Consider the following 12,552-nt stretch of genomic DNA (forward strand, 5'->3'; position numbering starts at 1 on the left):
GTTGCACAGATTCAGAACACTGTAAACTCGTTCTCTGACACGGTAACAGTCATCTGAGGAGATAAACATTGATACAAAGGGCTTGAAGCTAGGTTTGCCTTAAATCTGTCAAGTGTCTGTTTTGTGTTTAGTAGAGAAACACCAAATCTCTCTTTAAATCAGACCTCAGCCTTTGATCTTCATCCATGTGAATAATAGAATACAAGTTCCCGCCCGATGTTGTGTTATTATATTTTACCTCGCTAGTTGTATTTCATTGGACCATTATGGCCTTAAGTGGGCTGATTATATTACCCAGAATGCCCTACCCATCTTCTCAGAATAATGATGTCATCTGTATTTATAAGATGCTACGCCACACTCGCGGTAGTGGTGTTAGCAACGTCCACACACACTCACTCACAGAGAGACTTGAAGTGATGGAGACACACAGGTGCATACTGATGCCTGTACACTGGGTAGCCCCAGGTTGGAGTTGTGTTGTTTCTGCTGCAGCTTCAGAAACATCCTGGGGTTATGTGATTCCTAATTTTTCCTTTTTCTTTCCTCTTTCCGTTTACCTCTTCTTTAGCATCTCAAGGGGAGGCTCCCGTTCGGTGTAGATGCCCCCCTCCTCTCTCTCAGTACATTCACATCAAACAAGCTTCGTCTAGAATGTGTGACCTAGAAGCATCTCTCGCTCTCTCTTGCACTCTCGCTCGCCCGCTCTCTCTCTCGCACTCTCGCTCGCCCGCTCTCTCTCTCGCACTCTCACTCTCTCTCTCTCTCTCTCTCGCACTCTCGCTCTCGCAACCTCGCTCTTGCTCGCTCGCTCTCACTCTCTCTTAAACAAAGATGTCTTTCAAAACGTTGAGGAATTTCCAAATGTCAGTCAGAGTAGATTGAAAATATTGCTACACGTAAAAATCCTCATCATTGCCTTTAATGACGTATTCTATTCAGTATTTAAAATCCCGTCCCTCAATGGTAATTATTGTAATCTGAAACGGTTCAACGTGATGTTCTTGACCTTTTTGTTACACACTGCCTGCTATATAACCCTCCCCACCGTTATGTCGATGAGGCTTGTGGAGAGAAAACACAAATCACTGAAGCCCAGTGGCGCATTGAGGGACTGCCGCGCCAGTGTCAGTAATGGGAGTCGCAGTGGTGTGTCCAGTCCGGTAGGCCCCACTGAGGGCCTGTCCAGTCCGGTAGGCCCCACTGAGGGCCTGTCCAGTCCGGTAGGCCCCACTGAGGGCCTGTCCAGTCCGGTAGGCCTCACTGAGGGCCTGTCCAGTCCGGTAGGCCTCACTGAGGGCCTGTCCAGTCCGGTAGGCCTCACTGAGGGCCTGTCCAGTCCGGTAGGCCTCACTGAGGGCCTGTCCAGTCCGGTAGGCCCCACTGAGGGCCTGTCCAGTCCGGTAGGCCCCACTGAGGTACTGGGGTCCGGTCCCAAACACACAATGGATTGTTGAGAAAGAAAACTCCACATCCATGTATTCCCCCCCAGACTGCATCTACAACTCAACCATGAAAAAGCCGGGCTCAAACGCAAGGAACGCATGACGTCTCTGAAGAGTGCAAAAGTTAAACGTCACTGTTTACATTTTGTGCGTGAGGCGAATGGACGCCATAGGCGCAATCTGCAGAGACGTCTGGTGAGAAGGGGAAGAGAGGGAAGACGAGAACAAAGGGGTGGACGAAAGACAAAAGGGAAGGATGAAGACCAAATAAATGGAGGGAACTGGGAAAAACATAATGGGAAGGAGTCAAGGGAACAAGGAAAGGGAAGGGGCTAGAAAGGAGAAGAATAACGGATGAAAATGGAAACGCAATCGTCTCATATCGCGTCATTCGAAACGCCATCGCAACAAACGGCGTCATTCGAAGCGCCATCGTCTCAAACCCCGTCATTCGAAACACCATCGTAACAAACCGCGTCATTCGAAGCGCCATTATAACAAACCCCGTCATTCGAAACGCCATCGTAACAAACGGCGTCATTCGAAGCGCCATCGTAACAAACCGCGTCATTCGAAGCGCCATCGTAACAAACCGCGTCATTCGAAGCGCCATCGTAACAAACCGCGTCATTCGAAGCGCCATCGTAACAAACCGCGTCATTCGAAGCGCCATCGTAACAAACGGCGTCGATCGCCTCGCTGCGTGCAACATGGCGTCGCTGGGTTATGAAGTGCACCGCGAGGAAGTCGGTGTGAGTAGTGGGTGTGAGTTGCGGTTGTAAACGCGTAGTAAGGGGATCCAGACAACACAAGTGATTATTGACCTCCGTGACGTGGTCATGAATCAACCATATTGCCCCCCCCACCCCCCCTCCCCGGTCAATATCCCGTAAACCTCTGTGTCAACAAATCACCTTCACCCTGCGGAGAGAGGGAGGGAGGGAGAGGGAGACAGATTGAAGAGAAAGGGAGGGAGAGAGGGAGAGAAAGGGAGGGAGAGAGGGAGAGAAAGGGCTAGGGAAGGAGGGGGAGAGAAAGGGAGAGAGGGAGCGGGATAGGGAGAGAGGGAGAGAAAGGGAGAGGGAGAGAAAGGGATAGGAGGGAGGGAGAGAAAGGGATGGAGGGAGAGAGGGAGGGAGAGAAAGGGAGGGAGAGGGACAGGGAGAGGGAGAGAGGGAGAGGGAGAGAAAGGGGTGGGAAGAGAGGGAGGGAGAGAAAGGGATAGGGAGAGAAAGGGAGGGAGAGGGACAACAAGAGAGGTCTCCTCGAGGTATTCAAAGTCTTGGAAAAAGGGTTAGTAATAAAAAAGGCTTTAAAAGGTGATAATTACATTCAGAAAAAAATGTGCGCCACTTGTGCTGCAGAAGCCAAAGCGCGTTCAGAAGCCAAAGCGCGTTCAGAAGCCAAAGCGCCAGTGCAGAAGCCAAAGCGCCAGTGCAGAAGCCAAAGCGCCAGTGCAGAAGCCAAAGCGCCAGTTCAGAAGCCAAAGCGCCAGTTCAGAAGCCAAAGCGCGTTCAGAAGCCAAAGCGCGTTCAGAAGCCAAAGCGCGTTCAGAAGCCAAAGCGCCAGTGCAGAAGCCAAAGCGCGTTCAGAAGCCAAAGCGCCAGTGCAGAAGCGAAAGCGCCAGTGCAGAAGCCAAAGCGCCAGTTCAGAAGCCAAAGCGCCAGTGCAGAAGCCAAAGCGCGTTCAGAAGCCAAAGCGCCAGTGCAGAAGCCAAAGCGCCAGTGCAGAAGCCAAAGCGCCAGTTCAGAAGCGGATTCTTGTCAAAAGCAGTCAGTCAGAACCGATGGTTGGAGGAACTTGACGGATGGTCGATGATTTGTGTGTCCGGACATGGGTATTAAATGGACTTTTAAGAGGTATTAAAACGGTCTTATAAAGTCTTAATTGGAACTCGTTGAAACCTGCAGATACCCCTAGAGAGAGAGAGAGAGAGAGAGAAGTGATGGAGCAGAGATACAAGTTTGAGAGGACCATCAGTGGTTGCTTTTGATTTGATTTTCCGGCAATGTCGGGGTGACATAATCATGAACCAAACGGCCGATAAGAATTATTTGAAATAAGCAGAGTTGACTTAACTGAGTCTCCAGTGAATTAAGATAGTGTAGATGAGTAATTATTAATAAGCAATAGAGAAAGGGTATGAATAAGTGACTAGTTGGCTGACGGTAAAGTAACAATATGAAATGTAATGTAATTATGAATATGGAAAGTGTGGTGGAGACACAGCTGGCTGTAAGATGGGGGAGGCAGAGAGAGAGCACGCGAGGTAGTGAATGAATAGAACGAGGAGTTATGAGCAGCAGCAAGGGGCTATGGAATCGACAACACCTCTGCTAGCTTTGATCGATTTTATAGACTTGGATTTACATGATAAATGCGCTATACTTTCAAAGTGCCCTTCCATCAGGGGACTGTGCACTGTTGGCCTTTTGTGTGTGGATGGCCCCAGAAAAATATTAGATGAATGACGAATATGAGCAATACTTCTTTTCAGAAATATTGATACACAGAGAAATAATGACGACCGGCCGAAGTGAACGAATGGTAGCATCTTTTATGTTTGTTTTTGATCCTCACTCTTTCAACCAGCGTGGCTGGTGTGGTTGGTTGCATAATGCGTGTTAGGTGCTAGCGTGGTTTGATGCCATGGTATTTTGATGCTAGTTTGTAATTTCTGCAAATGCATTTATTTTCCTTCCCCTCACCGCTCCCCACTCTCCACTTGTTCCTCTTTCCCATTCGCATTATTTTTCTACGCCGCAATTTATTTTCTGTCTTCCTTCTTCAACAGTAATTCTCCCGCCTCCCCCCTCTGTTCTCACACACACACACACACACACACACACACACACACACACACACACACACACACACACACACACACAGAAAACCTAAGAGAAGAAGTAATGGTGAGAGAGAGGCAGAATAAGAGTCTGATCTATATTACACGTCTGGTCCAATCCAACATGGCCATTCATCAGAGGGGCTTCCACTGACAGGCCATCAACAGGCTGCACAGACGGAGCCCAGCCTGCTGTCACCAGCCCTGGCCAGTTGCCGCCGTCGCCAAATAGCCCCTGAAAACAATATCTATATCTATATATTACACTTTCACTCAATACCTGCCCTGCTGTAAAACAATCTCATATTTAACAATCAACTGGGGTCCTTTTTTTTCCTTTTCTGTCTCACAACGTCTCTCTCTCTCTCCCTCTCTATCCCTCTCTATCCCGGCTCGCTTGTCTCTTCTCGTTTCTCTGTTTCTCTATTTCAGAGTTTTTTGAGCCGTGTTTGCTTTTTTCCCCGTGACTTTTTGTTCAGCGTTGATTTTATTTTCCTCGCCACCCTCCCCATTTTTCTTTCTGTCGTTCTTTCTTTTCCGTTATGTATCGATGAAATTGGATTTCTCTGCTCTCCTAGGAGGAACAATCATGGCAACAATTGCTATCTCATAGGAGTCGCAAAGCACTCTCCGAGGAAGAAATACAGGAGCAAGAACATTAAGAAACAATAATGGCTTCACACGCTCTATCTCTCTAACTCTCTCTCTTTATTCCTGTTTCTTTTCAAACCTCCTATTTCCTTTCTTTCTCCATTTGAAGCCAGCGCACACACTTTGGAGAAATAAGACAGTCAGCTCGAGTTTGAAAGTATCCAACCGAAAAATACCCCCTCTCCCTTCAGCCCTCTCCCTTCAGCCCTCTCTCCTCCCCCTCTCCCCTCAGCCCTCTCCCTTCAGCCCTCTCCCTTCAGCCCTCTCTCCTCCCCCTCTCCCCTCAGCCCTCTCCCTTCAGCCCTCTCCCTTCAGCCCTCTCCCTTCAGCCCTCTCTCCTCCCCCTCTCCCCTCAGCCCTCTCCCTTCAGCCCTCTCCCTTCAGCCCTCTCTCCTCCCCCTCTCCCATCAGCCCTCTCCCTTCAGCCCTCTCCCTTCAGCCCTCTCTCCTCCCCCTCTCCCCTCAGCCCTCTCCCTTCAGCCCTCTCCCTTCAGCCCTCTCTCCTCCCCCTCTCCCCTCAGCCCTCTCCCCTCAGCCCTCTCCCTTCAGCCCTCTCCCTTCAGCCCTCTCCCCTCAGCCCTCTCCCTTCAGCCCTCTCCCTTCAGCCCTCTCCCTTCAGCCCTCTCCCCTCAGCCCTCTCCCTTCAGCCCTCTCCCCTCAGCCCTCTCCCTTCAGCCCTCTCCCCTCAGCCCTCTCCCTTCAGCCCTCTCCCTTCAGCCCTCTCCCCTCAGCCCTCTCCCTTCAGCCCTCTCTCCTCCCCCTCTCCCTTCTGCCCTCTGTCCTCCCCCTCTCCCATCAGCCCTCTCCCTTCAGCCCTCTCCCTTCAGCCCTCTCCCTTCAGCCCTCTCTCCTCCCCCTCTCCCCTCAGCCCTCTCCCTTCAGCTACTCCCCAACACTGGCGGGCTCGCTCGTTTTAGCAATAGGCCCACCTAGCCGGTGGAAGACTCTGTTGACACACAATGAGTGCACAGGCAGAGTGTGTGTAGATAGACAGACAGACAGACAGGTCGGTAGGTAGACAGGTAGGTAGGTAGACAGACAGACAGGTAGACGGAGAGGTAGGTAGCCGGCCAGACAGACAGGTAGGTAGGTAGGTAGACAGGTAGGTAGGTAGACAGACAGACGGGTAGACGGAGAGGTAGGTAGCAGGCCAGACAGACAGGTCGGTAGGTAGACAGGTAGGTATGTAGACAGACAGACAGGTAGACGGTAGCCGGCCAGACAGACAGGTAGGTATGTAAGTAGACAGGTAGGTAGGTAGACAGACAGACAGACAGGTAGGTAGGTAGGTAGACAGGTAGGTAGCCGGCCGTGTCCTTGCCGTCGGCCCCAGGTAGGGCCTTTATGTGGGGCTGAACTCGGTGCTGTTGACCAGCGCTGGGGGTCGGCACGCGGCTCCTCCCCGCCCAGCCGCAGATAAGAAGTAGAAGCCCCGGGAAATGATTAGTCCCACTCGTTAGGAAGAGCGGAAAAACAAAGCAGAGCAAAACAGAAGCAAAACAAAGCTGTGGTTGAGTCTGGGGGTGCGGCGGGGGTCTGTGGAGACGCTGGCGCTGGGGAGCATTAGCTCTAATGACTCCATCTATCTACCCCCCCCCCCCACACACACCGCTGTACTGTCTGCTGCTTCTGCTACGCACCGTCCTCGGTGGATCAGGGCTTTATTGGACGGGATTCAGGGCTCAACAGTATCTTTTTTCATATTGTGTAGATTATTTGAGTATGTGATGGTTCATAGTTCAGTATCTGTTGATTATTTGTATTCTATATCCATTAGGGAGGCATGGCATTCATCAGTCTGTCTCTACGTTCTGTGGATGACTTTTATTTTTATCTATACATTATGTATTAGGGATTCATGATGTAGAACTGGGTTTGTTGTCCCCTCTGTTGATTATCACATTAAGGACCCATTCAGCCCCCCCCCCAGTTTAACCAGTAGGGACCACTTAGTGCTGATCAAGGCACATTTGTTGTTCACATGTTGATTAAAGAAGAACTGGTTACCCCCCAGAAATGGATTTATTTTTTTGTGACCAATTGAGCGTGGTCTCCTCTCTCTCCGCTAATGGGAGTTCAGGGGCCCTTGTTCAGGGTCCCCTGAACAAGGGCCCCTGATCAAGGGCCCTTGATCAGCGTCCGTTTCTGAAGGGCAGGGCCTCACAACTCCCTCAACCCTCATTCGTGCAGATTACTGGACGTTTGTCAGCTTGATTTCACACAAAGTGTGCGTGTGTTTAAATGTTGGCTCCCTAGTCTGGTACATCCTAACGGGATTGCTGGTAGAAATGTGTTTCTGAGGGTGTTTCTGGGTAAAGGCAAGTGCTCGGTTTTTTATAGCGGTCCTCTATGTATGTGTGTGTGTTCGTGTGTTCGTGTGTCGTGTGTACACTTACTGGTCGTGCAATCACTGTCACACATGGCCTTTTGTGCTCCCAGGCGAATTAGAGCCGTGATTAGTGCCAGCGGTGCCATTTGGGGAGGTATTATTACTTCACACTTAGTATTCCAAACAGATACTAGGGCTTCATGTCCCTCTCTGGCTCACTCTCTCTCTATCTCACTCTATCACTCACTTCCTGTCTCTCCTTCTGTCTCTCTCTCTGCTGCTCTCGCTCTCCATGGCTCGATCTCAGGGAGCACGCAAGCCGCCACCCAACTAACCCGCAGAAATATACTTTTTGTAGTCTGTGAAGTTGTTTGTTGTTCTGAATCTCTGTTGACATTGAAAACACATTAGGTATAGTATGGAGAGGGCTTCTCAAACGGTAGGGTGAGTCCCTAAGAAATGGACTTTCCTGCAAGTTGTTTGTTCTAAACTTTTGTTTTGTATTTTCCGTCTCCATCGTAAATCGTATCACATAAACGTGGAGATGGCTTCTCAAACGCACTACGCACCCCATACGAGATAAACCTTATGTTAGTGTATATATTAGGTAAGTTCTACCTTTGGTCTTCAATAACATTTTGCCAGATCTGTTTTATTAAACCGATATTTCCACTGTATGTTAGAACAACCATATTACATTTAAAGAGGGGAACGCCAACCCAAGTTTACACATGAGTCCAACCCCACCCCTCCCATTAGCGTCGTCGTCCCCCGACTCCGTCAGCGGCCCCGCCGGCGCTGTCGTGTCCCATCATCCTCCAACTCTATAACCCGGAGTATGGATCTCCTGGCAGCTCCTGTTCATTCCTATTGATCGCTCCTGAACCATGATGAATGTCCCTCTTAGCGGCCGGGGCCTGGAGGAGGCGCGGGGCCTGGAGGAGGCGCGGGGCCTGGAGGAGGCGCGGGGCCTGGAGGAGGCGTTGGCCGGATTGATCAGACCTGAAGTGTATCGCTATCGACGTGGCTTTAGTTAACAGTTTGCCGCTGCGCTGCACGAAATTATTTGCGGACCAGTAGTCGTGTTTTCAATTTGAGGGGGGGTGGGGTCCCTTCACCTGTAGGTTACCCAGGACCAATTACCCTCCTCTATCTCTTAGTTCAACCATCGGAAGGAAAAGGTTCCAAATCAACCAGTAACCATCAACCACTGGGGGCTAAAGAATAGGTAACAGATTAAACCACATCGGGCTCAATGTGATGCATAATAATAATATGATGATATCATAATAATATACCTATTGCTCCATATGAGCTTATATAATAATAATAATGTAGCTATCGTTCAATATGAGCTTTATATGAGCTTATATAATAATATAATAATATTATATACCTATTGCTCAATATGAGCTTATATTATAAAATAATAATAATAATAATAATAATAATATACCTATTGCTCAACATGAGCTTATTGTGTTTCCATTGATCACCCAAACGTCCGGACCGTGCACGTGGAGGCAGGAGTAGGGTGTTGTAGGTAATGCGCGACAGGCCACTGTATGATACTGCCTAGCAGGGCAGACCTAACCCCTGCATTAAGCCTTCCTCTGCACACCAGCGCTCCATCCAGTTATATCTCACACCCTTTATAGCTGCTGCCATCAATCACATCAGAGCTGACAGCCACTGAGGGGGGGGGGGGGGCAGCTCCTACAGCACCGGGAGCCTCGTGTTTATTATACCAGCGTGTTGGACCAGGCAATTGGGGTGGAGTGGTCCTGCCGGGGTCCCCTTTGATACGGGTCAGCGGGTGCGGGGGGGCTTGTTGTTGACTCGCCCCCCCGTTGTCCTCCTGGGATTTATGTTTACACACGCGCACACACACATGGGCACACACACAACCGGTCTGCGCACAATAAACATCAACGAAACGCCTTTACAGCAGAAAATACACACATCCCAACGCATCCCAGTGCAACGGGCGCATGCTTACGGCCTGCGTCTAGCCGGGTGTCATGGCTGTCATAAATCCCCTTCCATGCAGGGTTTAATTTATTTTTTACCCACTCGGCCCTCCCACACAGCGCCACTTAGACGCATTTACCGCCCACGCAAGACGCGCCACTTAAACACCACACTAAGTTAAGCCCCGCCCCTCTCCTCCCTCTGACAACCCAACGCCATCTCGGAAATTAACCCCCCCCCACCCTGCAGAGAATAAGAACAGTGACTCAATCCCCCTCCCCATAAAGTTTTATGTGGCTGGGGAAGGCAGGGACTGATGGCGTAGATGTGTGGCACTACTGTTAACCTCCACCCCCCCCACACACACACACACACACACACACACACACACACACACACACACACACACACACACACACACACACACACACACACACACACACACACACACACCGGTCCTCCAGAGGAACAACGCTTCACACGTCTTCCAAGGCTTTCAACGAAAAGTGGCTTCAAGTCAGACATAAATAACCCGGTACCACGGAGACGTCTCTCTGACGTCGCCATCGCCGCGAGGGCAACACGGGGCTTTTCCTTTCCGTTCCTTCACTGGCTTTCCCCCCGTTCACGTCCTCACTCCCTCCCTCTCTCCCTCCCTCTCTCTCTTTTCATCTACAGAGTGCCCAGTTCTACAAGGTCACCACGGAGAACTACCACAAGGCCGCAGACCACGTCAACGGCAAATTCAGGTCAGTCCCGAGGCGGAGGAGGATTATCTAGTGTTCATTATATTAGCTCGTATTAAAGTTTCTCTTGTGATTACCATGACACTATTAATTAAGTCATGGAAACATGCATCGTGTGGAGCCTGGATATCTCGTGAGTCTAACACGTGTCCGTCGGCACCAGGGTTCAGTGGACCCTCTGGGTCTGAGTACTCTGTCCCCCCCGTCCTCTGACCCCGGGTGGGCCCCCTCACTGCCCCCACCAGCCCCAGTGGAACCTGGACATCCACCCAGAGTTCACCATCTCCTCAGCCCCGATCCATACCCAGTAGCGTTCATGGAGAGTGCACGGGCTCCGGGGGAAGGGAAGCCCCAGACCGCTTACCCACCTAACGCACGCTCACACCCAGTAGAGACCCCCGCACAGGGCGGCCCCCGATGAACGGGTGAATGAACGGGTGAATGAACGGGTGAATGAACGGGTGAATGAACGGGTGAATGACGGGTGAATGAACGGGTGAATGAACGGGTGAATGAACGGGTGAATGAACGGGTGAATGAACGGGTGAATGAACTGGTGAATTAACGGGTGTATGAATGGGTGAATGAACGGGTGTATGGTGGGTGAGTGAACGGGTGTGTGAACGGGTGTGTGAACGGGTGAATGAATGGGTGAATGAACGGGTGAATGAATGGGTGTATGAACGGGTGGGTGAATGGGTGAATGAATGGGTGTATGAACGGGTGTATGGATGGGTGAATGGATGGGTGAATGAACGGGTGTATGAACGGGTGAATGAATGGGTGAATGCGACAATGCGTCATAGTAAAGTGTTTCGAGCGACCGCATGTTATGAGTGCAATATAAATGAAGGTCATTTACCCTTACCAAAGATGTCTTTATGTCTGCTGGCGCCCAGTGAGCCGCTGACCGTCGTGCCGTCGTGTGGCGGCGCTAATACCCGCGGCACTGCGGCGCTAATACCCGCGGCACTGCGGCGCTAATACCCGCGGCGCTGTGTTACGGGAGTGAGCCTCATTGGTAGCAGAGCGTTGGCTCCGGGCCGATGGCGTGTAACCAGAGAGGGGGCGGTGGACCTGCGCCTCGTCTCCTCACCCAGAGCCCATTAGGCGCTGCGGTGTGGCCGGGAGAGTGGCTGAGGAGCCCGCCCCCCCCCCCCCCCCCAGGCTCTCCTCCCGGGGGCTAGGCTAATCGCGTTAGCTTGTCATTAGCCAGCGCTAACGCCGGGATCATTGTCTCCCTCAGAAATGCTGGAAACTGATTAGCCCCGGCCCACGGGTCGGCCGAGATCGAGGCGGCCAGGACGGAGACATCCCAAATCGCATTAAAGGAAAGAGAGGGGAAAAAATACTGTGGGATGGCATTAGCCTAGCGCAACAACACTAACTGCTAGCGAATGGCGGGCTAATGTGCCGGTTAGTCATGTGACGTCGAGCCCTGTATGGTGAGCTGCGATTGGTTGATTGGATTAGGGGGGATGCATTACCCGGCTGGTGATTGGATTAGAAGGGGCAGGGATGCCGTGTCTGTGCGTATGCGTGTGTCTGTGTGTGTCTGTGTGTGTCTGTGCGTATGCGTGCGTATGTGTGTGTCTGTGCGTATGTGTGTGTCTGCGTGCGCTAATAAAACTGCAGTGAGGTCTGGTGTTACAGCAGCGAGGCAGCAGTGTGGGATCTGAATAACGGTGATTTAGTTTCATTGAGCGCGTTCGGTGCTCTGCCGTGTTTGGTGGAATCTGAAGTGCATGTGACGTTAATGTTCACATGCAGAGAAATCCCCTCTAGCTGAATGTTGTTTTTCTCTTCAGTGTGTGTGTGTGTGTGTATTTCAGTTTTCTTTAAATGGACCGTCTGTGCCCCCCGCCCCCTTCTTGTAGATATTTGATGTGCTAGATCTCTCTCTCTCTCTCTCTCTCTCTCTCTCTCTCTCTCTCTCTCTCTCTCTCTCTCTCTCTCTCTCTCGCTCTCTCGCTCTCTCGCTCTCTCGCTCTCTCTCTCTCCCCCCTCCCCCAGAAAGCTATCAGAGATTAGATGTTATCGCGGTGCGGTTGAATAATAATAAGACGGGATAGTTTGTCTCGTCTCCTTTTGATTTTCCCCTTAAAATTGAAATGCCCTCCAGAGACGAGAGGGGGCCAAGGAGGGAGACAGGGGGCCGCACTGGATGGGATTTGCATGCGTGCCTGTGTTATGGGGGGGGGGCAGTTTGATATGATAACGCCCTAGCGCTTAGTGAAGACGCGTCAGGAGAAGTCTTATTTTATTCATTAGGTTTTCATCTTCTCCGGCGTCTGAGTTCAAGTCGGGCACTAATGAAAGGTGGTTACGCTGCGATTAGGCCTGATGAGGACGGCGTGAGTAAGAGGTGATTAGGTGACGTTTTGATCACAGCCCAGAAATTAGACTGAGCACCTTAACGAAGGGGGGGCGGCAGACGAGGCCCATGCCCGTTTCAGTTGACGAATGTATCTTTTTTTATGGGCGTTCACGTGAGTCTGATATTCCCATTTTTATTAATTATATAGCGAATCTTTTTATTAATTAGCGAATCTGAATACGATTTTA

The 12,552-nt window shown here is 50.9% G+C and overlaps 1 protein-coding gene across 4 annotated transcripts in view; it reads left to right on the top strand.

Annotated features, from left to right (window-relative positions):
• The window catches only part of chchd3a (coiled-coil-helix-coiled-coil-helix domain containing 3a), a 76,857-nt gene that overhangs the window by 44,521 nt on the left and 19,784 nt on the right, over positions 1-12,552 (top strand). For all 4 annotated transcript variants that reach the window (XM_030341465.1, XM_030341466.1, XM_030341464.1 and 1 more), the window contains one exon: positions 9,920-9,990. In XM_030341465.1, coding sequence (XP_030197325.1) covers positions 9,920-9,990 — 71 coding nt within the window. The remainder of the gene's footprint in view (positions 1-9,919; positions 9,991-12,552) is intronic.

Source organism: Gadus morhua, chromosome 19 (assembly GCF_902167405.1).
Source record: "Gadus morhua chromosome 19, gadMor3.0, whole genome shotgun sequence".
Lineage (NCBI taxonomy): Eukaryota > Metazoa > Chordata > Actinopteri > Gadiformes > Gadidae > Gadus > Gadus morhua.